This window comes from Oncorhynchus kisutch, linkage group LG4, assembly GCF_002021735.2.
Source record: "Oncorhynchus kisutch isolate 150728-3 linkage group LG4, Okis_V2, whole genome shotgun sequence".
In the NCBI taxonomy this organism is placed as follows: Eukaryota; Metazoa; Chordata; class Actinopteri; order Salmoniformes; family Salmonidae; genus Oncorhynchus; species Oncorhynchus kisutch.
The window spans coordinates 75752608-75779896 of NC_034177.2; the positions used below are offsets into that span (position 1 = coordinate 75752608).

The following is a 27289-nucleotide window of genomic DNA, read 5'->3' on the forward strand; positions in this document are numbered from 1 at the left end:
AACATCATTTGAGACAATTGGAGGTGTACCTGTGGATGTATTTCAAGGCCTACCTTCAAACTCAGTGCCTCTTTGCTTGACATCATAGGAAAATCAAAAGAAATCAGCCAAGACCTCAGAAAAAATTGTAGACCTCCACAAGTCTGGTTCATCCTTGGGAGCAACTTCCAAACGCCTGAAGGTACCACGTTCATCTGTACAAACAATAGTACGCAAGTATAAACACCATGGACCACGCAGCTGTCATAGATTAATGTACTTTGGTGCGAAAAGTTCAAATGAATCCCAGAACAACAGCAAAGGACCTTGTGAAGATGCTGGAGGAAACAGGTACAAATGTATCTATATCAGTAAAACAAGTAAAACAAGTCCTATATCGACATAACCTGAAAGGCTGCTCAGCAAGGAAGAAGCCACTGCTCCAAAACTGACATTAAAAGAAGCCAGACTACGGTTTGCAACTGCATATGGGGACAAAGATTGTACTTTCTGGAGAAATGTCCTCTGCCTGATGAAACAAAAATAGAACTGTTTGGCCATAATGACCATCGTTATGTTTGGATGAAAAGGGAGGCTTGCAAGCCGAAGAACACCATCCCAACCGTGAAGCACGGGGGTGGCAGCATCATGTTGTGGGGGTGCTTTGCTGCAGGAGGGACTGATGCACTTCACAAAATAGATGGCATCATGAGGAGGAAATTGATGTGGATATATTGAAGCAACATCCAAGGCAGGAAGTTAAAGCTTGGTCACAAATGGGTCTTCCAAATGGACAATGACCCCAAGCATACTTCCAAAGTTGAAAGAAAAATGGCTTAAGGACAACAATGCCCTGACCTCAATCCTATAGAACATTTGTGGGCAGACCTGAAAAAGTGTGTGCGAGCAAGGAGGCCTACAAACCTGACTCAGTTGCACCAGCTCTGTCAGGAGGAATGGGCCAAAATTCACCCAACTTATTGTGGGAAGCTTGTGGAAGGCTACCCAAAACATTTTACCCAAGTTAAACTATTTAAGGGCAATGCTACCAAATACTAATTGAGTGCATGTAAACTTATGACCCACTGGGAATGTGATTAAAAAAATTTAAGCTGAAATAAATCACTTTACTATTATTCTGAGATTTCACATTAAAATAAAGTGGTGATCCTAACTGACCAAAGACAGGGAATTGTTTTACTAGGGTTAAACGTCAGGAATTGTGAAAAACTGAGTTTAAATGTATTTGGCTAAGGTGTATGTAAACTTCCGACTTCAACTGTACCTATCTTACAGTATAGCTTATGGTAGGTACATGAGTCCTGACTGCCTGGAAAGACCAACTAAGGACATCTACACACCATATATACATTGTATACACACACCGTATATATATATATATATATATATATATGGTGTGTGTATACAATATATATATATATATACACACACACACATACGCCATATACAAAACCAAAACACATTTATATCAACAACAGATTGGTAGGTCAGAGGTAGAAAAGAGAGCAGCAGTGTGTGTGTGCGTGCGAGCGAGAAAGAGAGAGGAGGCAAGAGGGAGACTAATTAATGGTCAACATTCTCCTTCCTGTCCCCAGGGGTTGGGTGGATCACTCATCTCCAGGCTCTCCCCAGGGAAGGGCAGGGAAGGGGGCTGTGGCCTTGCCCCCCTACCCTTCCCAGTCTACCCCATATCACTGGATCCCTCACTGGAGACATATCCCCTAACAGCTCCAAGTGAGCGTATGACTGTTATTGTAAGAAGTAGAAAGAGACAAGAAAGGCATCCTGCATGTGGCAAACATTACATTGTACGTGGTATCACTTTATTTTCAGAGTACTCTACACCTTTGCCAATTACATTTACTCAACCAAAAACATACATGATAACATACAGTAGTATTTTCAGAAAGTATTCATACCCCTTGAGTTATTATACATTTTGCTGTGTTACAGCATCAATTCAAAATGGATTAAATGTATATTATTTCTCACCCATCTACACACAATACCCCACAATTACTACAATGTTGATCCATCCTCACTTTTCTCCTATCACAACCAATAAATTCTAACAGTTTTAAAGTCACTATTTGCCTCGTGGTGAAATTCCTGAGCGGTTTTCTTCCTCCCCGGCAACTGAGTTTAGAAGAACGTCTGTATCTTTGTAGTGACTGGGTGTATCCACCATCCAATTAATAACTTCACCATGCTCAAAGGGATATTCAATGTCTGTTTTTAATAACCCATCTACCAATAGGTCCCCTTCTTTGCTAGGCAATGGAAAACCTTCTTGGTCTTTGTGGTTGAAATTCACTGCTCTACTGAGGGACCATACAGTATGTGTGGGCTACAGAGGTGAGGTAGTCGTTAGAACATCATGCTAAACAATTGTTTCACACAAGAGTGAGTCCATGAAACTTGTGACTTTAGCACATATTTACTCCTGAATTTATTTGGGCTTGCCATAACAAATGGGTTGAATACTTGACTCAAGACATGAACTTTTCATTTTTTATTAATTTGGAAAACATTACGGGGTATTGTGTGTAGGCCAGCGAACACTTTATATTGAACATTCAGGCTGTAACAAAATGTGGATAAAGTCAAGGGGTCTTCTTACTTTTGTCATGCAGGGGATGTTCAGTGACATTGGCAGGCTCTTATGTTATACTCCCCCTGGTGGATGTATCCAACCCCTACATATAATTGCCTTACCTTGTACTTGCATGGCTTTTCCATTTCCTTGGTAACTGTAACCAATTAACTGTGTTTTGGATTTTTTTCAAATAAATTAGATCAGATAGTGTAGTGTCTTACAAAAATGTTTTACTTTGAAAAAAATAAGGAAAAACAAACCCCACACAGCAATTCTGTTGCCCAGATATTTATTTACACATTTAACTAGTGGCCATTTACGAAAGAGATCTTTTTTTACATTACATATACAGTACCAGTAAGGCATATGAAAACTGTACAATTGTAAATTGGACAAAAACAAGCGGAATGATTATTTTACATGAAGCAATGCTACAACTTAAATAGTATGCATACAGACCAAATGTCAATCTTAAAATCAAACATCTTGCAAGAATGTTGATCTCCTTCTCCACTACTATCTAAATATTTAATCAAAGCACTGTACTATCAGACATCACCAACTGTAGATTTAACTCAACATAAAGCGGTTATTCAAACATGTTTCTCCAAAAACACTGCATCATGTGGCCCTTGAGATTCATATTGCACTTTTATTTCAAAATTATCCCCCCTCCTCTTCGGGGCTTTATTTAAAAGGCCCAGTGCAGCAAAAAAACATGATTTGCCTGTGTTTTATATATGCTTCCACACTACGAGGTTGTGATAATTACGATAATGCCCTTTTAGTGTTAGAGCTGTTTGAAAAGGCGGCCTGAAATGTCAACCTGTTTTGGTGGGATGGAGTTTTGGCCTGCCTGGTGACATCACTAGGCAGTAAATTTGTTAATACACCAATAAGAAAGAGAGTTCCAAACCCCTAACAGCTACTATTCCGTTTCCCCTCACTCAGACCACTCCCAGAGACTGCTATCAAAATTCTTCCTCGAGAAATTGCTCTTTGTTAAGAAAGTATTCGTTTTTTTAAACTATTTTCATTGAAAACAATCACAGTAAGGTACTTCATTGTTACCCAGAAATGATTTGATATTGAGATCAAAATGGCTGCATTGGACCTTTAAACTAACTTAAGAGCACTCAGATTCAATAGTTTTTTAAAAAGATTTCACCAAGTCGCTCCTTGATTTACCGTTGGTATTTCCTATTCCAGAATCACTGTTTGCCAAGGGTCCTGTTGAATTAGTGAACACGAGGAAAATACTGTATGTGTATACCATACATTAATACATACAAATATAGGTACATATGTTTAAGTTCATATTTACAAACACTTTGTCGTGGAGAAATTTGGTATAACCTAAAAACAAAAAGAGACAAGTACATTTAACAGCTTTACAATCTGAAAGTATAACATATTTCTGACCAGACTATATGGGTGAGTCAGTGGTTTCATGGTCCACCTAAGGCCTGTTTATAATGCTGTTATTATGTGAGTGTGTGTGTGCATGTAGAGAGATGTGTAGGGATGAAAATGGACATATACTTAATGTGTACGCAAACCAATGGAGTGTTGATAGGAGTTTTGGGAACTCCTTATAGCCACTTGCCGTATGCGCAATAACATGGACAGAACTCTCCCGGCCTAAAGTATTTTCTACCAGATTTCATCATTCATAGTTGCTAATGGTTCTCTGATGCAACAACATTCATTTCAGTCACACTTCTGATGCCATTTTGTGTGTGTGTGTGTGTGTGGAGATATGTAGGGATGTGTTGCCACCTCCCAGTATTACATCCATTTGGTGTCCATTTCATAACCAAGCAAAGCATTCCTGTTGCCTTAGCAACAGTCCCCAGAAGAAATCCAAGTGCGTGTGTCAACGATTCAGAAACACATTGGGTAGTGGGGTTTGTGTGTCTAAACCGTTAGCTTCTTGGAGCCGGACTGTGGTTGGCTATTTCCTTACTGCCATCCTTCATCAATGCAGAGAAGACCTAATGGAAATATGTACATGTAAAATTAAATACATAGAGTAGTTCTACATATCCAACAGAAGGTACTGTTGATACAAAAACAAAGCAAACAACATACAAGCTTCCCTCTCCTCATCCGTTTTCTTCCGTAACCACTAATATTTAAAGACTATAAGAGATTAAGCAACATGGTAAAAAAAAAACTACCCAGGAGTCCTCTCCCCTATAGAAGCACACCAGCTTGTAGACCTAAAAATTGGAAATGAGTTACCCCTGGTTCGTTCAGCTATCCCTATGGGGGAAATGAATGGGGATAGAATGGGGTTTTGGGATAAAGCCGGAAAAAATGGTTTGAAGTTAACACAAGCTTAGGAGATCTTATATGTTTTGTTCTGAGATAATATCAGTCAGTTAACATGACCTTTATGAATCATGACACCTTTATGTGCTTGTTTTCATTACATCCACACATAAAAATTCACAAAATGTGACGTTAGCTGATGAAGATTATCTCTAGAACCAAAACGTATAAGACCTCCTAAACCTGTGTTCATCAGACATTATTTTCGCTGTTTATCCCAGAAACCCATTAATTTCCCCATAGACTTTGGCCGACAAGTCATTGAGGAGTTTGCCTCCGTTAGTGCCTACAAAAAGACGCCATTATTATTGCTCTCTATCCGTTGTCATGAAGGGAAGATGAAGGGGAAAGGAAGCCATTGTGCAGAGCACTGACACCACCCCATCTTAGCACTGATAAAACCCATCCACAGCTGGCCCCACTTCATAAGTCATTAAATAGATGCCCACTTTTCAAATACTGAATTGGAATTCCAGTTTACTTCTGCTCCATAGGTCAGACTATAGAATCAGGCAGTGGGTCTAACTGACCTGGCCCCACTTGCGGTTGCTGCTGAGCATCTGTGTGGCAGTGATGCAGCTGAACAGGTTGTCAGCAGCCATGTCATCAGGCAGGCGGGTAAGGAACTGGGCCATATGGATGAAGTCCATCTGCAGTAGGACCTCCTGGTAGAGGCGCAGGATGCCCAGGCCTGTCCGGAACAGACACTCCTCCCCGTCGCGACAGAACACGTCCCACACGCGACACGCCACATCCAATGGCAACGACTTACTATACAGGGTGAAGATCCTGCAGGAATGGACCGAGACACACAGAGGTCAACAACGGTTCATTGGCGAGGTGAAGCGAAGCACATGCAAAGGTCACTTTATGAACTGAGTCTTAAACCATTTTACTTTAGTTCAAAGAGGACAAGCACTGAAGTGTCATGTTGTCCTACACTCACCAGTCTATGAGATAAAGGTCAGGGGTGAGGTTGTTGATCTGAAAGTGATTGAACAGCCGTGGGAGGTTCTCTTCAAAGAACACCTCGAAAGCAGCGAAGTATTTCAACATCTGAAAACAAGAGGGAAAAAGGTTTACACCATGGAAATAACATTTATTCATTCAGCATTATAAACTGGGTGTTTCGAGCTCTGAATGCTGATTGGCTGACAGCTGTGTTATATCAGACCGTATACCATGGGTATGACAAAACATTTATTTGTACTGTTCTAATTACGTTGGTAACCAGTTTATAATAGCAATAAGGCATCTCAGGGGTTTGTGATATATGGCCAATATACCACGGCTAAGGACTGTCCAGGCACTCCACGTTGCTTTGAGCGTAAGAACATATTGGCCATATACCACACCTCCTCAGGCCTTATTGCTTAATTCTCTCAGGACAAAAGGTGTGTGTGTGTCAGTACCAGGTCGTGGTCCACTCTGAAGAAGGCCATTTGACAGGGCTTGTTGAGCAGGTTGGCGAAGGCGATGAAGGCGTCAGCTTCCTCCAGATTCAGGATTAGCACTGCAGCGATGAAGGACATCCCCTGGACCTGGAAAACACAAGGAACGCATGTCTTAGTTCAATTCATTATTCACCAAAATAAACAGTTCCATTAAGAACAGAATCCAATTTAATTGCAGACTTGGGGAGAAATCAGTTCACGGGACAAACATTTAGTCAACGTGGATTGAGAGAAAACACAATTATCTAGGAAAAATAAGTGTTTGCTACTTACATAGCCCACGTCTGGTCTATAACACGTGTACGCCCCCAGAACACTGTGCAAGAGGTCATGATAGGGCCCACCCTATAGGGAGAGTATTAGTCAAATTAATGTCTTGTCTTTTTACCTGAGGTTTATATTTCTTTTGCATATGTACCAAGATGTTCAAATAAACCCAACACTGACCAAACAACAGTGGCACATTCAATGTCAACACGAGCAGATCCAGCAATACAATGAGAAGAATACATTGAAGAACAAAAGCTTCCACACACCACAACAACACTGGGATAAAAACAGCCATGGACAGTATGAGGGTTCTGTTTTATAGTGACAACCACAGAGATATCAAGCCTCTGAGATCAGGTACTGTATTGGTGATGAGAGGAGAGACCTACAGTACCAGTCAAAAGTTTGGACACACCAACTCATTCAAGGGCTTTTCTTTATTTTTACTATTTTCAACATTGTAGAATAATAGTGAAGACATCAAAACTATGAAATTAAACACATGGAATCATGTAGTAACCAAAAAAAAAGTATTAAAAATATATTCTAGATTCTTCAAAGTAGCCACAGATCTGCACACTCTTGGCATTCTCTCAACCAGCTTCATGAGGTAGGCAGCTGGAATGCATTTCTATTAACAGGTGCCTTGTAAAAAGTTCATCTGTAGAATATCTTTTCTTCTTAATGCATTGGAGTCAATCAGTTGTGTTGTGACAAGGTAGGGGTGGTATACAGAAGATAGGACTATTTGGTAAAAGACCAAGTCCATATTATGGCAAGAACAGCTCAAATAAGCAAAGAGAAACAACAGTCCATCATTACTTTAATACATGAGGGTCAGTCAATACGGAACATTTCAAGAACGTTTAAAGTTTCTTCAAGTGCAGTCGCAAAAACCATCATGCGCTATGATGAAACTGGCATTGAGGACCGCCACAGGAAAGGAAGACCCAGAGTTAGCTCTGCTGCAGAGGATAAGTTCATTAGAGTTACCAGGCTCAGAAATGACAGCCCAAATAAATGCATCACAGAGTTCAAGTAACAGACATCTCAACATCAACTGTTCAGAGGAAACTGCATGAATCAGGCCTTCAATGGTCAAATTGCTGCAAAGAAGCCACTACTAAAGGACACCAATAAAAAGAAGACTTGCTTGGGCCAAGAGACACGAGCAATGGACATTAGACCGGTGTCCTTTGGTCTGATCAGTCCAAATGTGAGATTTTTGGTTCCATCTCCACATGTATGGTTACCACCACGAAGCATGGGGGTGGTGGTGTGATGGTGCTTTGCTGGTGACACTGTCTGATTTATTTAGAAATCAAGGCACACTTAACCAGCATGGCTGCCACAGCATTATGCAGCGATATACGCCATCCCATCCGGTTTGCGCTTAGTGGGACTATTATTTGTTTTTCAACAGGACAATGATCCAACAAACCTCCAGGAGGATAGTCATGGAGTGCTGCATCAGATGACCTGTCCTCCACAATCACTCGACCTCAACCAAATTGAGAATGTTTGGGATGAGTTGGACCACAGAGTGAATGCAAAACAGCATATGTGGGAACTCCTTCAAGACTGTCGGAAAAGCATTGCAGGTGAAGCTGGTTGACAGAATGCCAAGAGAGTGGAAAGCTGTCAAGGCAAAAGGTGGCTACTATGAAGAATCTCAAATATAAAATATATTTTTGATTTGTTTAACACTTCTTTGGTTAATACATGATTCCAAGTGTTATTTCATAGTTTTAATGTCTTCACTATTATTCTACAAAGTAGAAAATAATACAAAAAAAAGAAAAACCCCTGAATGAGTAGGTGTCTAAACATTTGACTGTACCTTCTGAAAAATAAAGAGAGAGGGGAAGGTCCTGGAGATGTCCAGCTTTATCAGGTCCAGACTTGACTCTCTATCCACCTGCAATGATCCAGAGTCTGTTTTGGAGAAGAAAAAAAAAAATCATGCAAAAATACAATTAGCTTTTTTATAAATGATCAATAAACAAAGCACAAAATGTGCTTCTAACTTGTTTTAAATGATGATGGGGCTTATTCTTGCTCTGGGTCTGTGTTGCCATGGTACCTACCTTCGGTCTCGTTTTCAGAGCTGGTCTCACTGAAGCTCTTCCACCTCTCCTTAGCCCGAGACAGAAATATCTCAAACAACTCTACAGTAGCAGACACAATCAACAATATTGTGGTTAATTATAGTCTATCTAGATTATATACTGCTACTGGTCGTTCAACAGACTGCGTGGGCGGTAGGATGGCCGTCATTGTTATAGTAGGCAACTGCTTAGATTGTATACATTAAAAGCTGCTGTAACAGTGAATATTAGCAAACAGGCTGTGAGAACAGAGGGGGGGGGGGGGAGGATTTGGATAGACAGCATTAAGTAGAGTGTTGTGTTTTTACCGGGGGTGATGTTGAGCTCGTTGCCGATGGCCAGGCTCCAGACTCGTCCTCGGACGCTGGGAGGAAGGCCCTGCCACCAGAGCTCTCTGACCCGACGCGTGTTACGCCTGCCAGGGGACACAACACACGTCTATCATTCCAGAGGAACTTTAACCTTGTTAAAACTATGGTAGAGTATCAGAATAGTCTATATATGTCAGTGGAGGCTGCCGAGACAACGGCTCAGAATAATGGCTGGAATGGAGAGCATGGAATGTTTTCAAACACATGAAAACCACGTGTTTGATACCATTCAATTTATTCTGTTCCATTACTATGAGCTGTCCTCCCCTCAGCAGCCTTCACTGATCTATGTACATTTGACAACACAACCTATTTCAGCTTCTGGTAGTCATTTGTTTCAAGTGAAAATAATGTTCAGGAGGATTATTTGTGACAAATCAAGATGCCTGCTGTAGCTCAGTTGGTAGAGCATGGCACTTTCAATGCCAGAATGGTGTGTTTGATTCCCAGGACCATATGTAAAATATATGCACGCATGAATAATTTGCTTTGAATAAAAGTGTCTACTATATGGCATATATTATATAGTATCAAGTGTTTGTGCTGGACGATAAAAGGCATTAAAACGGTACTGATCCCCTCAGTGTAGGGAATACTGACATGCAGTCCCAGTTGGGCAGGACGTCATTGTTCCAGATGACCATGGCGTTGGCGATGCTGTCCTCCTGTTTAAACCTCTCCTTCATCTGACGCTTCTTCTTCTGGGCCTCCTTCAGCTCTGACAGAGAAAAGAGAGAGAATGGGTTAAGTGTGTGTTAAAGTTAAATTTTCAACTTCATGGTCCCAATTGGTTTGGCAGCAAAGGAGCATAAAAACAACATTCAACATACAGTTGAAGTCAGAAGTGTATATACACCTTAGCAAAATACATTTAAACACAGTTTTTCATCATTCCTGACATTTAATCCTAGTAAAAATTCTGTCTTAGGTCAGTTAGGATCACCACTTTATTTTAAGAATGTGAAATGTCAGACTAATAGTAGAGAGAATTATTTATTTAAGCTTCAATTTCTTTCATCACATTCCCAGTGGGTCAGAAGTTGACATACACTCAATTAGTATTTGGTAGCATTGCCTTTAATTGTTTAACTTGGGTCAAACATTTTGGGTAGCCTTCCATAAGTTTCCCACAATAAGTTGGGTGAATTTTATCCCACTCCTCCTGACAGAGCTGGTGTAACGGATTCAGGTTTGTAGGCCTCCTTGCTCACAAAAGCTTTTTCAGTTCTGCCCACACATTTTCTATAGAATTGAGGTCAGGGCTTTGAGATGGCCACTCCAATACCTTGACTTGGTTGTCCTTAAGCCATTTTGCAGAAACTTTGGAAGTATGCTTGGGGTCATTGTCCATTTGGAAGACCCATTTGCAACCAAGCTTTAACTTTAACCTGACTGATGTCTTGAGATGTTGCTTCAATATATCCACATAATTTTCCTCCCTCATGATACCGTCTATTTTGTGAAGTGCACCAGTCCCTTCTGCAGCAAAGCACCCCCACAACATGATGCTGCCACCCCCGTGCTTCACGGTTGGGATGGTGTTCTTCGGTTTGCAAGCCTCCCCCTTATTCCTCCAAACATAACAAGGTGATTATGGCCAAACTGTTCACTTGCTGTTTCATCAGACCAGAGGACATTTCTCCAAAAAGTATGATCTTTGTCCCCATGTCCAGTTGCAAACCGTAGTCTGGCTTTTTTATGTCGGTTTTGGAGCAGTGGCTTCTTCCTTGCTGAGCGGCCTTTCAGGTTATGTCGATATAGGACTCGTTTGACTGTGGATATAGATGCTTTTGTACCTGTTTCCTCCAGCATCTTCACAAGGTCCTTTGCTGTTGTTCTGGGATTGATTTGCACTTTTCGCACCAAAGTACGTTCATCTCTAGGAGACAGAACGAGTCTCCTTCCTGAGCGGTATGACGGCTGTGTGATCATCAGGTCAACAACATTATCAACGTGCTGACAAAAACAAAAAACAGCAACATATTACCACCGTCATACTCATCCCTAGCCTATCACAGTCTCTTCCCAGTATTTAAAAAGGCAATGGCCATAGGGGCGAAGGACTGCTTGTACCTGTTAGTCTTAACAGTGGGGCTCTATACTGGGAGCCAGAGAGTAGGTCCTGGGGCCAGTTGCATAAAACTTAAGTTAACGCCCCCCTTATCTTATCCCTTAAAGTTTCCTTAACTGTAACACAGTTGCACTAAACCTTTTAAGGAGAATTTCCCCCTTAAATTAAGTGAAACAGTTAAGGGTGCCCATGAGGTCCCTTAACGGCTTCATTCAGTATGGATTTCAATGTAAACAGCATTTGTGCAGGTGAATGTTGCTTTCATCTGCCCCGGTTACAAAAGGAAAACATCCAGCAGCTAGCTACTTAGATAAACAATGGAAGGTACGCAATCCATAGCTACAACACGTGTTACCATCTTCTGTATCGTTTCGCCCCTCTTAAAATGCAGAAGTTCTATTTTTCGATATCGCATAATAAATGTGATCTCTTCAATGAGACCTTCAGTCAGTGAATCAGGTCCCCTCCATAGTAACCAGTGACTCTTTCTGCCGTACATTCCCTCAAAGTACCATAAAACCCTTAAGTTATGCCCTTACCTAAGGAAATGTTTGAGCGGCTCTATGCAACACCCTTTAAAAAATTCCCTTAGGTAAGGGAACATAATTTCGCAAGGTAAACCCTTAAATCTGCATTGCTTGCTGTTTGGGGTTTTAGGTTGGGCTTCTGTATAAGCACTTTTATTATTATTTTTTACTTAACTAGGCAAGTCAGTTAAGAACAAATTCTTATTTAATATAACGGCCAATCCCGGACAAACCCGGACGACGCTGGGCCAATTGTGCTCCGCCCTATGGGACTCCCAATCACGGCCGGATGTGATACAGCCTGGATTCAAACCAGGGACTGAGATGCAGTACCTTAGCCCGCTGCGCCACTCGGAAGCAGAGATGTAAAAAGGGCTTTAAGTACATTTGATTTGATGTTTTATGCAACTGTAGGGGGGGTGGGCACAGTCAGACAGGATGGATTCAGTCTTCCTCACCACTTGTCTGTTGTGCAGATCAGACAGACTCCTCTGCTGGACTCCCGATCATCTTACTGCCCACTTTCACTATTCTAGATAGATATTTTTTGCGTTTACACCGTTGCCGTACTAGCAAATCATAGAAAATGTTAATACAGACTACGTATGACTTATAAAACAGTCATCAAGGTCCTGTCGACCAAGAACTTTGCCAGTTTCCAGAGACAGAAAATGCACTGCTGGACTTTCATACACATAAGTGTTACACTCAAAGTTCAATGTATTATCAATACTTTTGCCAAGATACTTGTAGTTGTCTATAGTGTCTACCACCTGGCCCTTAGTGTTCTGAAATCAATACACATACTAAATCTTTGGTTGTCACATTCAGTTGTAAGAATGCACTGGCACACCAATGCACTAAATCATCAACAACAAGGCTGTGGGCAGTTTCATTAGCATGAAGGAGACGGACTATTACAGAGTCATCCTCAAACTTCAAGATCAGTTCTCTTACTGGCTACGACAATCAACAGTGTACAGGATATAGAGGAGCGGTGAGAGGACACACCCCTTTGGGTGTTGTTGATGACAGCTCCCTGACAGGCACAGTCACCCTCTGGGTGTGTGTAGACAGTTAAAACTGTGGTTAGCACATACCTCTCCTCTTGGCTCCTGCCACCATCTCGTCATACTCTTGTTTGTGACGCATGGCCTCCTCAACAGACTTGGCAGGAAGGTTCCTGAACAGAGGGGACGAGATGGATGCCTTCAGAGAGGTGTGTGGTTTGGGCATACACACTGGCCATACAGAGTATCAGGAATTACATGTGCATGGTGTTTAGATCATATTAATGTGCATTCCAGGAAAACAGGCCATCCCCCTGTATGAGGGCACTGCACTATACACAATCAATCACACACGGGATGTGTACCGAGGGAGTAGCCAACCAGAGGATTTTTATTTCTTTTTTTAAACACTCACGATGGTCTGTCCTCTAGTATCAGAGCTGTGGTAGACAACGGCTCAAACTCCAGGTTTTTCCGCCGCGCTGCAGAGAGCTGGACCTGGGGACCTGGAGCTGGTCCAACCTTCACCGGGTACTCCTTTACATAGAAACACAGGAAACAAGGGGACAAAAACATGTTTACAATGAGGTTTAAAACCCACATGTAGGCTGTTCTTCACTGTGGTCTACAATCAAATCAAATTGTCCCATGCTTTGTAAACAGGTGTTGAGTAACAGTGAAATGCTTACTTACGGGCCCTTGCCAAAAATGCAGAGAGAAAAAAATCTAATAATAAATAAATATTAATAACACGAGGAATGAGTAATGATAACTTGGCTAAAAACACAGGGTAGCAGTACTGAGTCCGATGTGCAGGGGCACGAGGTAATTGAGGTATATATGTACATATAGGTAAGAAAAAGTGACTAGGCAACAGGATAGATAATAAACTGTAACAGCAGCGTGTGTGATGAGTCAAGAGTTATTGCAAAAGGGATCAATGCAGACAGTTAAATAGTTAACCAATAGCTACCAGGACTAACTATTTAGCAGTCTTATGGATTGGGGGTAGAAGCTGTCCAGGGTCCTGTTGGTTTTAGACTTGGTGCATCGGTACCACATGCCGTGCGGTAGCAGAGAACAGTCTATGACTCCTTTTATGTGTGGATGGACCAGTTATTGTACATAACACACCAGTGTTCATCCATCAACTACGGCCCATCTTTGCTCCTGTAGAAGGCAGCCTAATGGCTATGGGAGGCAGGGCTGTCAGGGCTAGGGACATTCTGTAGGCTTAATAGTGTCTACTTTGTCCTAGGCCTTTTCTGCACTGTGTGTGTACGTACGTGTGATAAAAAACCTCATTCATAGACCCGGGTTAACCACAGGACAACAGATCTTTTATGAGGTTAGTCTGGATGAGACATAGTTATCATTCATCACCCACACTCCACTGGAGTTGGTTCATCTATGCGTGATGTTCTCCCTCTCCCACAGTTAGTGTAGTCATGGATAATGCTTCTATTGTCATGTGAAGCAGGTAGGCAGAAGTACATCTGGTAGTCTGATGGGCGAAACATATTTTCTATAGTTCCATGCAAAAAGATGGTGAATAATATGCGATTTAGAAAAAAGGCATCCCATAGTCCTTGATTAAAGAGATTGTGATTAGGTGTCGATTCGGGCTCAACTGTCTGGATTATGATCCTGATGAAACAAAAAACAGATGTATTTCTGTCAGTATATTGTAGTTTACTACTTTGTTGTGGAATGGGAATAGTCTAAGTGTAACATCCTACTTCTTGCCTTCATCATTATTCATTGAGCTTCAGTCTCAGTTGACCGCTTCTGTAAACAAGTACCCAGTGTGTCTCTGTCTCAATCTCATTTAGAGCAGCTCAGAGTCCCACCTGACGTGAGCATGGTAGGAATGCTAACCCACTCTGCACCCCAGCACTGCGCTCATCCTCCATAACAGTCAGAGGAAGAGGGCCAGTGAGGAGTAGGGAGGGTGAGCTGTCAGAGACACCGCCACACAGCATGCAGAAGTGTGGTTGGGGGGGCAGAGTAGCCAGCTGGGGCCTCAGCTGCAGACTGCAACAGCAGAACAGAGAGACAGCTACACACCGTCCCCCACCACCACTAGTGGTTCAACCAATAACACCCCCGCCCTTTCATCCAGACACCCACTCCTGTCCCTTTGCCTCAATTCCCACCTGTTGCAGACATACACACCACCACCAGAAGCAGCAGCATCACAACAGAGACATTAAATGGACATTTCCATTCCATTAGTTTGAGTTGGTAGTTCCTACAATGTTAAGAGTTCCAGAGTTTGGATACCAGATCATTTATATGACACCAGACCAACACAAATATATCTTGATCTTCATTCATTTTTATGGGTAGAACTCAAACAGGTTGTGGCTGAGTCCGACGGGTTGTGGTTGAGTCCGATATAAAGTGATACTAACCTGCTGGATGGTGAAGGAGTCTTTAGGATGTTTAGTAGTGTTCTCCCTCAGGGGGACCTTTCCAAACAACCTCCACCCAGGAGCATTCTGAGAAGGTGGCTTTGGCTCTTTGGGCTTCCTAGAAAACAGGTTTCTGGAGGAGAGAGAGTGACAAATATTTAAAAGAAGAGACAGACATATATCTGGAAGGAAAATGTACATGTTGAAAGAGGGTGGTACAAATCTCAGGGAAGTAGAGGATGGAAAGAAGGGTGTTGAGCAATGAAAAGATAACATGTACACACATGCTGGCACAAACACACAGTCCCCTGAGGTTCCCAGGCTTTTATCCTGCCCTGTGTACCGTAAGTGTGTGAAGAGTCGGGTTGGGCCATCAGCGAAGCTGCAGTGATATGAGAGAGTTTCTGGCTGTCTGCTGGGTGGAGTGAGTGTGTGGTACAGTGGGGGCCAGGACAGCCATGTTTGTTCTTCCCTCGATGTGAAGGAATTCAGAAAGGCACCCTCCCCAAGGTCTTGTGTTGCTACGGATTGTTGGATACAGTACATCAGTGATAACTCTTATACAAAAGTGATCCAGGACACTGTCCATCATCTAGCATCCTCAAACACCTGAAGATTATGATCATCATTGTCATCCCAACCATGCCATCATAATCACCTCAGTGGAATCAAACATAAGAATCCAGCACCACAAACCAGTATTTCCTCTAATGTTGTGCACACAAGCAGTGGGACAGAGTGAGCCGTAGATGACTTGTTATTCATTTCAAAGTGATCAGCAGTGTGGTACAAACAAGTTAATTCCATCTGCAAACATGGATTCTGGTTGGATGAGGACGTTGACAACCGCTGAGTGCTCGTTGCTAGCTCAGCGGAGTACTATTAGGTGTTAGCCTATGCCTCCTCATTACTGACTAAATGGCACCTTGACTGTCAAAAAGTGCACGACACACAGTACCAGCAACACCACAAGTTATGAGTGTGTGCAGTGCTCACAAGAACCTTTGAGCTCAGTATCGATTGCAGTTAACATAGGATAATTGAACGACGTGCTGTGGCGATGCTTCTTACGCAGCCTGTAGCCTAACGGAGGTCTAACTTTACCTAGTACTGTAGCTAGGAACCCTGTCCCTGCGCCTCACCAAATGACAGGTTCCATGTCTCAGGGCCATGGATAAAAGATCTAGGGGCTGTGGGGCTGAGTAGCACAGAGATCAGCCACAACACTCCTCACAGCACCTGTCACAAGCAGCTCTCTGTCATTAGACAACATTCTCACAAGTTAAGGAGGGGGTTCAGTTCGTTACGGTCTGGTCTGCATACAGGACGAAGAAACTGCTTTGGAGATTTTAGTTTAGGAGGACTATGCCGTGTGTAATAATAAGCTTTAATGGAGAACTGCTACAAAGGCCTATCCTATATAGCTAGGCCTAGCAGTGATGACTTTCTAGAATAAGAGAGTGTCTCCACAGCATTGCAAGCAACTCAAAATCAATACTCTGAAATTGAATTGATTCAGCTCCAATAGTACAGTACTTTTATAGGGGTGAGAGTGGGGTAGGCGGGAGGGTAGCAGAGAGATCGAGACAGATAGAAAACATTTTCTCTGCAGTCTCATTGCTTGTTGTAGTATGAAATCCAGGCAATAAAGAGGTAGAACACCGCAATTCTCTCCAACATTACCCTGGGCTGCAGGAGAAACTGGAGGCCTGCAAATCTCATGAAGTCAATGCAGGGAGGGAATAGTGTTACAGGTAGATGTTGTGTTGTACAGGATGTCTTATCCAGCTGTCATGCTTCAGATTACATTTATCCTAGCTGATATTAAAATGCTTCCTGAGTTTAAAGTCTCTTTGCTGTTCAAGCATTTTTGCTTTAATGGCACACAACAATGACCCAGATGCCTTGTGCTTCATCAACCTGTTCATCTGTAGAAGTTGGACGACATGGGCTAATTTCATTCACAAGCTACACATCCACCCTCCTGTCAAACCCACATTATCAGGATGATGATCATGAGGAGTTGTGATCGCTTTCTCCAGTCTGCTGCCTTGCACTGTAACGAACATGAAGACGCACCAGATAAACAATGACATTGACCAGGCCTGCAGGTGCTTGAATAGATGCTCTCAGTAATTATGCATGGGCCTAGGATTGCAAAATTCCATTAACTTTCAAAAAATCTTTTTTTCCAGAAATACAGGATTTCCTGCTCATCACCTCATAATTCCAGGAATTCTCATACCAGGATTTCTGGAAAACCGGTTATTTGGGGGAAAGTTACCAGAATTTTACAACCCTACAGTATGGGCAGAGTCACTACAAAACATGGTCATTATGGATAACCAGCTACAGTAATGAGCTGCTGGAATAGGGTAGTTGGCTGCTTGTAGGGTAGCCCATCAGTCTCACAGCTGAGAGAGACTGTGTTGTTTGGGCACTGTGGATGCCATCAGAAGTCTAACCCCTAAGGAGATAGGCCTCGCTTAACTATTGCTTAGTCTACCATATCCTTTATTACCACAATAACTGACTAATATCCATTACTACTCTCAACACATGCGCACTATGGTAATTCAACATATAGCATTCCCAAATAAGATATTTCCCAACACGTGTATGCGTGGGTTTGTTGTAGTGGTGGTGAGGGAGTGTGTGTGTGTGTGAGCAAGTGCAGTGATGGTTACACTTTTCATATTACCTGGTGAAGAAATCGGAGATGCCAAACTTCTTAGAAGAGGACAGAACTGTGGACCCGTCGGGGAGTTTCTCTGGGGCACTTTGACGACGACCGACATCATAAGTGTTTCTAGAGCAGTCCGCACCCCCCTCATCTCCAAATAACATGTCCCCATCCTCCGGGCTGAGAGGGGTGGCATCACAGCTGAGAGAGACTGTGTTGTTTGGGTTAGTCCTGAGGCTTAGAGGCCTAGCTGGGAGACTGCACTCACTCAAATCCTCTCTCATGCTGGGTTCTGTGTTTGGACTGTTGGTGTTTTCAGAAAGTGTTGACGGAGAGGGAGACGGGCGTTTGGCACTCGATTCTGAAGGGACACCCTCAGAGTCCGGAACACTACTCTCTGCATCGGGGGGCTTGGCAGCTGCCGGGGGAGCTCCCAATGGGCTGCCATGCTTCAACCCCACGCTGTTTCTCTCACGTAATGCAGGTGATGACTGGATGTTTTGGAGCTGCAGATTAGAAGCATGCACCACGACGACATCAAATGGAACATTTGTGGTTCTTTCTGAGGAAACAGCATCCAAATCACATGTAGCTTCAGTGTTTACAGTATGCAGGCCACCATTTACTTCCATGACAGAGCAGTCAAGTCCTTGGCATAGCAGTCGGTTGCATGTGTCCATCTGGCTACAATAATCAGTATCCACATCTGTAGACCAATCATCATTTGATAAATAACAATCCATATCCCCATTGGCCATCTTCATGTCCACATCAACAGAGTCTGTGAAAGTGTCATTCTGTTGACGGTTGTCTATAGGCCTACATGACAATGGAGAGAGAGATGGCGGCTGTGGCCCTGGCTCCATATTAGAATCCCCTTCGTTCAGCGTACCCGAGTTGGAATCTTGAGTCTCCCCCTCATAATCCAGTTTTCCCCGCTGTGAAACACGAGCCAGCTGCAGTAACATTCCGTTCCCCTCCTCGTGTCTGTAGGCGCTTGCGGCTGTGTCTGAGCAGGAAAAGGGCCCCCCGTTCCCCCCTCCGTCAGTTTCCGACCCGACCATCAGCTGAACCGATGACTCAGTAAATCCATTAAATCTGTGGTCGTTCGGGTGCGGTGGGTCGTTGCACAGGTTTGAAATTACACCGCTTTCATGCATCTGAATGGGGAGACAGTCTGCAACCAAATCCCGCATTATTGTATTCCCAACTCGGACGTTCTGCGATGGTAACACGACACATTCAACGATTGGACTCTTCCCATTGCTGGCTATATAAACATAACCTTTCCCCGTTTGACCCTCATCCGCCGCGCATACTCGGCTTCCGTTGTCGATCAATGGGCGAGAGGTTGCAATTATATTACAGTCGGCATGTGAACCGTAAGATTTACCTGCCTCTTCATATTCGTTGACATCGACGGGCAAAACAAGAACCACATCTCCATGTTCTGCTGTTTCCATTTCATGTACCCTCCGCGAAGCTAGTTACAGCTTCGGACATAAAATCCTGCAGCGTCGCCCTCTCGGACGTCTGAGCTCCCAGTCTTCGTTGTTCTTTGAGAGCGTGACCATGTTTTGTAGTCTGTCGTTTTTAATCTGGCAGACCCACAAAAACAGCATAATGTTTTGAGGAACGTTTGGTCAAAATAACATTTAAATCGGGCCTGTGCTGTAACAGATTAATGCAATCCCTATGTACCAGTCAGCAGCACTAATAACACAACCAGTAGCCATTTTGAAGTGTTCATGACGTCACGTCTTTCCGGACTCGCTAAACCCAAAAGTCAGATGTCTTGGATACGAAGTGACATCTTCTTTTGAGAAAGCGTAATTAGGAATAAACCACAGGCTAAATCTAGGAATAAACCACATGCTACATACTCTGTGGATTAAACTTGCATGATATTTTTCTGTGATAACCTATTGATATAGCTAGCCTACCTTTTTCAATAGTTGAACCAAAGACAATAACCCTTTGGTTGAATAGTGGCCATATTTAGGCTGGATTGTATTTTTCTTTTATAGAGGGAAAATGGAGTTATGCATTTGAGTGTGTGATACCAATTAATCGTCTGAAAGTTGCCCACGTTTGCTCTGTCTCTCTCGTGCTCAAGTTCTCGGTGGAACCGCCAGAGGACGTTGTGACCACGCTTGAAACACGACTTTATTTTATACGACCATTGTATTCACGAAGTGCAGTAGGCCAAGGCCATATAAACTCAGCAAAAAAAAAATACGTCCCTTTTTCAGGACCCTGCCTTTCAAAGATAATTCGTAAAAATCCAAATAACTTCATTTTCTTCTGACTCTGAAAAACACCAAAAGAAAGATGCCCAGGGTCCCTGCTCAATAAATAAATTGCAATATTCGTACTGAGACACCTAAGACACCGCTACAGGGAGGCAGGACGGACAGCTGATCTTCCTCGCAGTGGCAGTGGCAGACCACAACAACACCTGCACAGGATCGGTACATCTAAACATCACACCTGCGGGACAGGTACAGGATGGCAACAACAACTGCCCGAGGTACACCAGGAATGTACAATCCCTCCATCAGTCCTGACTGTCCGTAATAGGCTGAGAGAGGCTGGACTGAGGGCTTGTAGGTTGTAAGGCTGGTTGTCCTCACCAGACATCACTGGCAACGTCGCCTATGGGCACAAACCCACCATCGCTGGACCAGACAGGGCTGGCAAAAAGTGCTCTTCACTGACAAGTCGTGGTTTTGTCTCACAAGGGGTGATGGTCGGATTCGCATTTATCGTCGAAGAAATGAGCGTTACACCGAGGCCTGTACTCTGGAGCGGGATCAATTTGGAGGTGGAGGGTCCGTCATGGTCTGGGGTGATGTGTCACAGCATCATTGGACTGAGCTTGTTGTCATTGAGGGGCCTTGGTCAGGGAGTTGACCAAAAACCTGATGCCCACTCTGACAGAGCTCCAGAGTTCCTCTGTGGAGATGGGAGAACCTTCCAGAAGGACAACCATCTCTGCAGCACGACACCAATCAGGCCTTTATGGTAGAGGGGCCCAGACGGAAGCCACTCCTCAGTAAAAGACACATGACAGTGTGCTTGGAGATTGCCAGAAGGCACCTAAGGACTCTTAAGACCATGAGAAACACGATTCTCTGGTCTGATGAAACCAAGATTCCTGGCTTAGGAAGGCCACCAAATATTCTGACATTTCCATCCCCAATTACAACATTTTCTGACAAGATAGAACTGCCAAAGGGGGCGGAGTTGCAGTCTACTGCAGAAATAGCCCGCAGAGTTCTGTCATACTATCCAGGTCTGTGCCCAAACAATTTGAGCTTTAAAAATACACCTTTCCAGAAATAAGACTCTCACCGTTGCGGCTTGCTATAGACGCCCCTCAGCCCCTAGCTGTAATCTGGACACCATATGTGAATTGATTGCCCCCCATCTATCTTCAGAGTTCGTACTGTTAGGTGACCTAAACTGGGATATGCTTAACACCCTGGCCGTCCTACAATCTAAGCTAGGCCCGCAATCTCAAACAAATGATCAAGGAACCTACCAGGTACAACCCCAAATCCGTAACCATGGGCACCCTCATAGATATCATTCTGACCAACTTTCCCTCTAAATACACCTCTGCTGTCTTCAACCAGGATCTCAGCGATCACTGCCTCATTGCCTGTGTCCGTAATGGGTCTGCGGTCAAACGACCACCCCTCATCACTGTCAAATGCTCCCTAAAACACTTCAACGAGCAGGTCTTTCTAATCGACCTGGCCCGGATATCTTGGAAGGACATTTACCTCATCAGTAGAGGATGCCTGGTTGCTTTTAAAAAGTGTTTTCCTCACCATCTTAAATAAGCATGCCCATTCAAAAAATGTAGAACTAAGAACAGATATAGCCCTTGCTTCACCCCAGGCTTGACTGGCCTTGACCAGCACAAAAACATCCTGTGGCATACTGCATTAGCATCGAATAGCCCCCGCGATATGCAACTTTTCAGGGAAGTCAGGAACCAATATACACAGTCAGTTAGGGAAGCTAAGACTAGCTTTTTCAAACAGAAATTTGCATAATGTAACACTAATTCCAAAACATTTGGGACACTGTAAAGTCCATGGAGAATAAGAGCGCCTTCTCCCAGCTGCCCACTGCACTGAGGCTAGAAAACACTGTCATCACCGATAAATGTACGATAATCGAAAATCTCAATAAGCATTTTCCTAAGGCTGGCCATGCTTTCCACCTGGCTACCCATACCCCGGGCCAACAGCTCTGCACCTGCCGCAGCAACTTGCCCACGCCCCCCCGTCCCCCTCCCGCGCTTCTCCTTCACCCAAATCCAGAAAGCTGATGTTCTGAAAGAGCGGCAAAATCTGGATCCCTACAAATCAGCTGGTCTAGACAATCTGGACTCTTTCTAAAATTATCTGCTGAAATTGTTGCAAACCCTATTACTAGCCTGTTCAACCTTTCTTTCGTATCGTCTGAGATCCCCAAAGATTGGAAAGCTGCCGCGGTCATCCCCCTATTCAAAGGGGGAGACACTCTAGACCCAAACTGCCATAGACCTATATCGGCCCTGCCTTTCTAAGGTCTTCAAAAGCCAAGTTAACAAACAGATCACCGACCATTTCGAATCCCACCGTACCCTCTTCACTATGCAATCTGGTTTCCAAGCTGGTCATGGGTACACCTCAGCCACGCTCAAGGTCCTAAACGATATCATAACCTCCATCGATAAAAGACAGAAATGTGCAGCCGTCTTCATCGACCTGGCCAAGGCTTTCGACTCTGTCAATCACCGCATTCTTATCGGCAGACTCAATAGCCTTGGTTTCTCAAATGACTGGCTCGCCTGGTTCACCAACTACTTCTCAGATAGAGTTCAGTGTGTCAAATCAGAGGGCCTGTTCTCCGGACCTCTTGCAGTTTCTATGGGGGTACCACAGGGTTCAATTCTCAGGCAGAGTTTTTTTCTCTGTATATATCAATGATGTCACTTTTGCTGCTGGTGATTCTCTGATCGACCTCTACGCAGATGACACCATTCTGTATACATCTGGCCCTTCTTTGGACACTGTGTTAACTAACCTCCAAACAAGCTTCAATGCCATACAACACTCCTTCCGTGGCCTCCAACTACTTTTCAATTCTAGTAAAACTAAATGCATGCTCTTCAACCGATTGCTGTCCGCACCCGCCTCCCCGATCAGCATCACTACTCTGGACGTTTCTGACAGAATATGTGGAAAACTACAAATACCTAGGTTTCTGGTTAGACTGTAAACTCTCCTTCCAGACTCACATTAATTATCTCCAATCCAAAATTAAATCTAGAATTAGCTTCCAATTTCACAACAAAGACACCTTCACTCATGCAACCAAACATACCCTCGTAAAACTGACTATCCTACCAACCCTTGACTTCGGCGATGTCATTTACAAAATAGCCTCCAACGCTCTACTCAGCAAATTGGATGTAGTCTATCACAGTGCCATCCGTTTTGTCACCAAAGCCCAATATACTACCCACCACTGCGACCTGTATGTTCCCATTGGCCGGCCCTCGCACATATTCGTCGCCAAACCCACTGGCCCCAGATCATCTATAAATCTTTGCTAGGTAAAGCCCTGCCTTATCTCAACTCACTGGTCACCATAGAAGCACCCACCCGTAGCACGTGCTTCAGCAGGTATATTTCACTGGTCATTCCCAAAGCCAACACCTACTCTGGCCGCCTTTCCTTCCAGTTCTCTGCTACCAATGACTGGAATTAATTGCAATAATCACTGAAGATGGAGACTCATATCTCCCTCTCTAACTTTAAGCATCAGCTGTCAGAGCAGCTTACCGATCACTGTACCTGTACACAGCCCATCTGTAAATAGCACACCAAACTACCTCATCCCCATATCTTATTATTTTTTGTTGTTGCTATTGTCATGACATTTTTAATAGGTTGACCCGCCCTTGTTTTGTGCGGGATTGTCTTTATGTTACGTGTGTGCGTTTTAGGTAGAGGTGGATTTATTTTCTGAACTTGGCGCCCTGTATTGTTGGGTTTATCATTTTGTGTGTCGAAGTAAAGAGCACTTTTGCACAGTGCAACTCTCTGCGTCTGATTCCTTCACCCACCTAGTCCCGCGTGACAACTATGGCCTATTTATTGCTTTACATCCCTAATCTAACTACATTTTAACACACTGTAAATAGATTTTTCTACTGTGTTATTGACTGTATGTTTGTTTATCCCATGTGTAACTCTGTGTTATTGTTTTTGTCGAACTGCTTTGCTCTATCTTTTCCAGATCACAGTTATAAATGAGAACTTGTTCTCAACTGGCCTACCTGGTTAAATAAATAAAAACATTTTTTTTAAAGATTGTACTCTTTGGCCTGAATGCCAAGCGTCACGTCTGGAGGAAACCAGGCACCATCCCTACGGTGAAGCATGGTGGTGGCAGTATCATGCTGATGAGATGTTTTTCAGCACCAGGGACCGGTAGACTAGTCAGGATCGAGGTTAAGATGAAGGTACAGAGAGCAAGGTACAGAGAGGTCTTTGATGAATACCTACTTCAGAGAGCTCAGCACCTCAGACTGGGGTGAAGGTTCATCTTCCAACAGGACAACAACTCTAAGTACACAGCCAAGACAATGCAGGAGTGGCTTCGGGATAAGTCTCTGAATGTCCTTGAGTGGCCCAGTCAGAGCCCAGACTTGAACCCAATCGAACATCTCTGCAGAGACCTTTTTTTTGCCTTGTCATTATGGGGTATTGTGTGTGGATTGATGGGGGGGTTAATCAATTTAAGATGAACTGTTACGCTAGGTTGTAGCGTAACAAAAATGTGGAAAAAGTCAACAGGACAGAATACTTTCAAAATGTTAGTGGTGGCTGTTTAACAGTCTGATGGCCTTGAGATAGAAGCTGTTTTTCAGTCTCTCAGTCCCAGCTTTGATGCACCTGTACTGACCTCGCCTTCTGGATGATAGCGGGGTGAACAGGCAGTGGCTCGGGTGGTTGTTGTCCTTGATAATCTTTATGGCCTTCCTGTGACATCGGGTGGTGTAGGTGTCCTGGAGGGCAGGTAGTTTGCCCCCGGTGATGCGTTGTGCAGACCTCTCTACCCTCTGGAGAGCCTTACGGTTGTGGGCGGAGCAGTTGCCGTACCAGGCGGTGATACAGCCCGACAGGATGCTCTCGATTGTGCATCTGTAGAAGTTTGTGAGTGCTTTTGGTGACAAGCCGAATTTCTTCAGCCTCCTGAAGTTGAAGAGGCACTGCTGCGCCTTCTTCATGATGCTGTCTGTGTGGGTGGACCAATTCAGTTTGTCTGTGATGTGTACGTCGAGGAACTTTAAACTTACTACCCTCTCCACTACTGTTCCATCAATGTGGATAGGGGGGTGTTCCCTCTGCTGTTTCCTGAAGTCCACAATCATCTCCTTAGTTTTGTTGACGTTGAGTGTGAGGTTATTGGAGGCGTGCGTGGCCACGCAGTCGTGGGTGAACAGGGAGTACAGGAGAGGGCTCAGAATGCACCCTTGTGGGGCCCCAGTGTTGAGGATCAGCGGGGTGGAAATGTTGTTGCCTACCCTCACCACCTGGGGGCGGCCGTCAGGAAGTCAGTCCAATACCCAGTTGCACAGGGCGGGGTCGAGACCCAGGGTCTCGAGCTTGGTGACGAGCTTGGAGGGCACTATGGTGTTAAATGCCGAGCTGTAGTCGATGAACAGCATTCTCACATAGGTATTCCTCTTGTCCAGATGGGTTAGGGCAGTGTGCAGTGTGGTTGAGATTGCATCGTCTGTGGACCTATTTGGGCAGTAAGCAAATTGGAGTGGGTCTAGGGTGTCAGGTAGGGTGGAGGTGATATGGTCCTTGACTAGTCTCTCAAAGCACTTCATGATGACGGAAGTGAGTGCTAAGGGGCGGTAGTCGTTTAGCTCAGTTACCTTAGCTTTCTTGGGAACAGGAACAATGGTGGCCCTCTTGAAGCATGTGGGAACAACAGACTGGGATAGGGATTGATTGAATATGTCTGTAAACACACCAGCCAGCTGGTCTGCGCATGCTCTGAGGGCGCGGCTGGGGATGCCGTCTGGGCCTGCAGCCTTGCAAGGGTTGACACGTTTAAATGTTTTCCTCGCGTCGGCTGCATTGTAGAATAATAGTGAAGACATCAAAACTATGAAGTAACACATATGGAATCATGAGGTAACCAAAAAAAAAAGCGTTAAACAAATGAAAACATATTTTATATTCTTCAAAGTAGCCACCCTTTGCCTTGATGACAGCTTTGCACAGTCTTTGTATTCTCTCAACCAGCTTCACCTGGAATGTGGAGCGATGGGTAACGATGCTTTGAGGGTGACTGTTGATGTGTGCAGAGGGTCCCTGGTTCGAGCCCGGCGAGGGGGCGGACTAAAGGTATACTGTTACACTTTGGTGCAATTCTTCACAAGTTTGTGGTATATTTTCACAACTCTTAGTACAAAATTCAAAACAGATCATCAAAACTCTAAGAACATTTTCAATTGCTTAAGTGCAACACACAAAATCACAGTCATTTCACCAAACTGAATCAGTGTTTCATCTAGAAATCCACATTTCACATTGCAATACATGTTCATATGAATTAATTGCCTTTCACAATGCAATGCTCTCTTTTACTTTTGATATGATTCTCTTCTCATTTGTTAAAATACATTTTACTATTACTTAATTCGACTGCTCTTAATTGATAAACCTATAGATTTTAAACTGGTTTGTCTACTACAGAGTTTGAAAAAACACCAGTCTTAACATCTGGGAAGAGGCAACTTCGGGATGCTGGCCTTCTAGGCAGAGTTCCTCTGTCCAAAGTCTATGTTCTTTTGCCCATATTAATCTTTTATTTTTATTGGCCAGTCTGAGATGTGGCTTTTTCTTTGCAACTCTGCCTAGAAGGTCAGCATCCCGGAGTCGCCTCTTCACTGTTGACGTTGAAACTGGTGTTTTGCGAGTACTATTTAATGAAGCTGCCAGTTGAGGACTTGTGAGGCGTCTGTTTCTCAAACTAGATACTCTAATGTACTTGTCCTCTTGCTCAGTTGTGCACCGGGGCCTTCCACTCCTCTTTCTATTCTGGTTAAAGCCGGTTTGCGCTGTTCTGTGAAGGGAGTAGTACACAGCGTTGTACGAGATCTTCAGTTTCTTGGCAATTTCTCGCATGGAATAGCCTTCCTTTCTCAGAACAAGAATAGACTGATGAGTTTCAGAAAGTGCTTTGTTTCTGCCCATTTTTATCCTATAATCGAACCCACAAATGCTGACGCTCCAGATACTCAACTAGTCTAAAGAAGGACAGTTTTATTGCTTCTTTAATCAGAACAACAGTTTTCAGCTGTTTCAGCTGCAAAAGGGTTTTCTTATGATCAATTAGCCTTTTAAAATGATAAACTTAGATTAGCTAT

The 27289-nt window shown here is 43.7% G+C and overlaps 1 protein-coding gene across 2 annotated transcripts; it reads right to left on the reverse strand.

Annotated features, from left to right (window-relative positions):
* Positions 1–2868: 2868 nt before the first annotated feature.
* LOC109890008 (TBC1 domain family member 12) lies at positions 2869–19600 on the reverse strand. Of its 2 annotated transcripts, none has more exons than XM_020481950.2 (13): positions 17857–19600; positions 15156–15288; positions 13157–13278; positions 12832–12914; positions 9734–9851; positions 9071–9177; positions 8742–8822; positions 8495–8589; positions 6658–6729; positions 6343–6471; positions 5877–5986; positions 5461–5719; positions 2869–4590 (listed from the first exon to the last, which is right to left on the reverse strand). In XM_020481950.2, exons 1-13 carry the CDS (start codon positions 19299–19301, stop codon positions 4522–4524), a joined length of 2823 nt encoding a protein of 940 aa, XP_020337539.1. In that variant the 5' UTR covers positions 19302–19600; the 3' UTR covers positions 2869–4521. The 2 variants fall into 2 exon arrangements, with proteins under 2 accessions (XP_020337539.1, XP_020337540.2); XM_020481951.2 differs by lacking the exon at positions 17857–19600 and adding an exon at positions 15499–17785.
* Positions 19601–27289: the final 7689 nt, after the last annotated feature.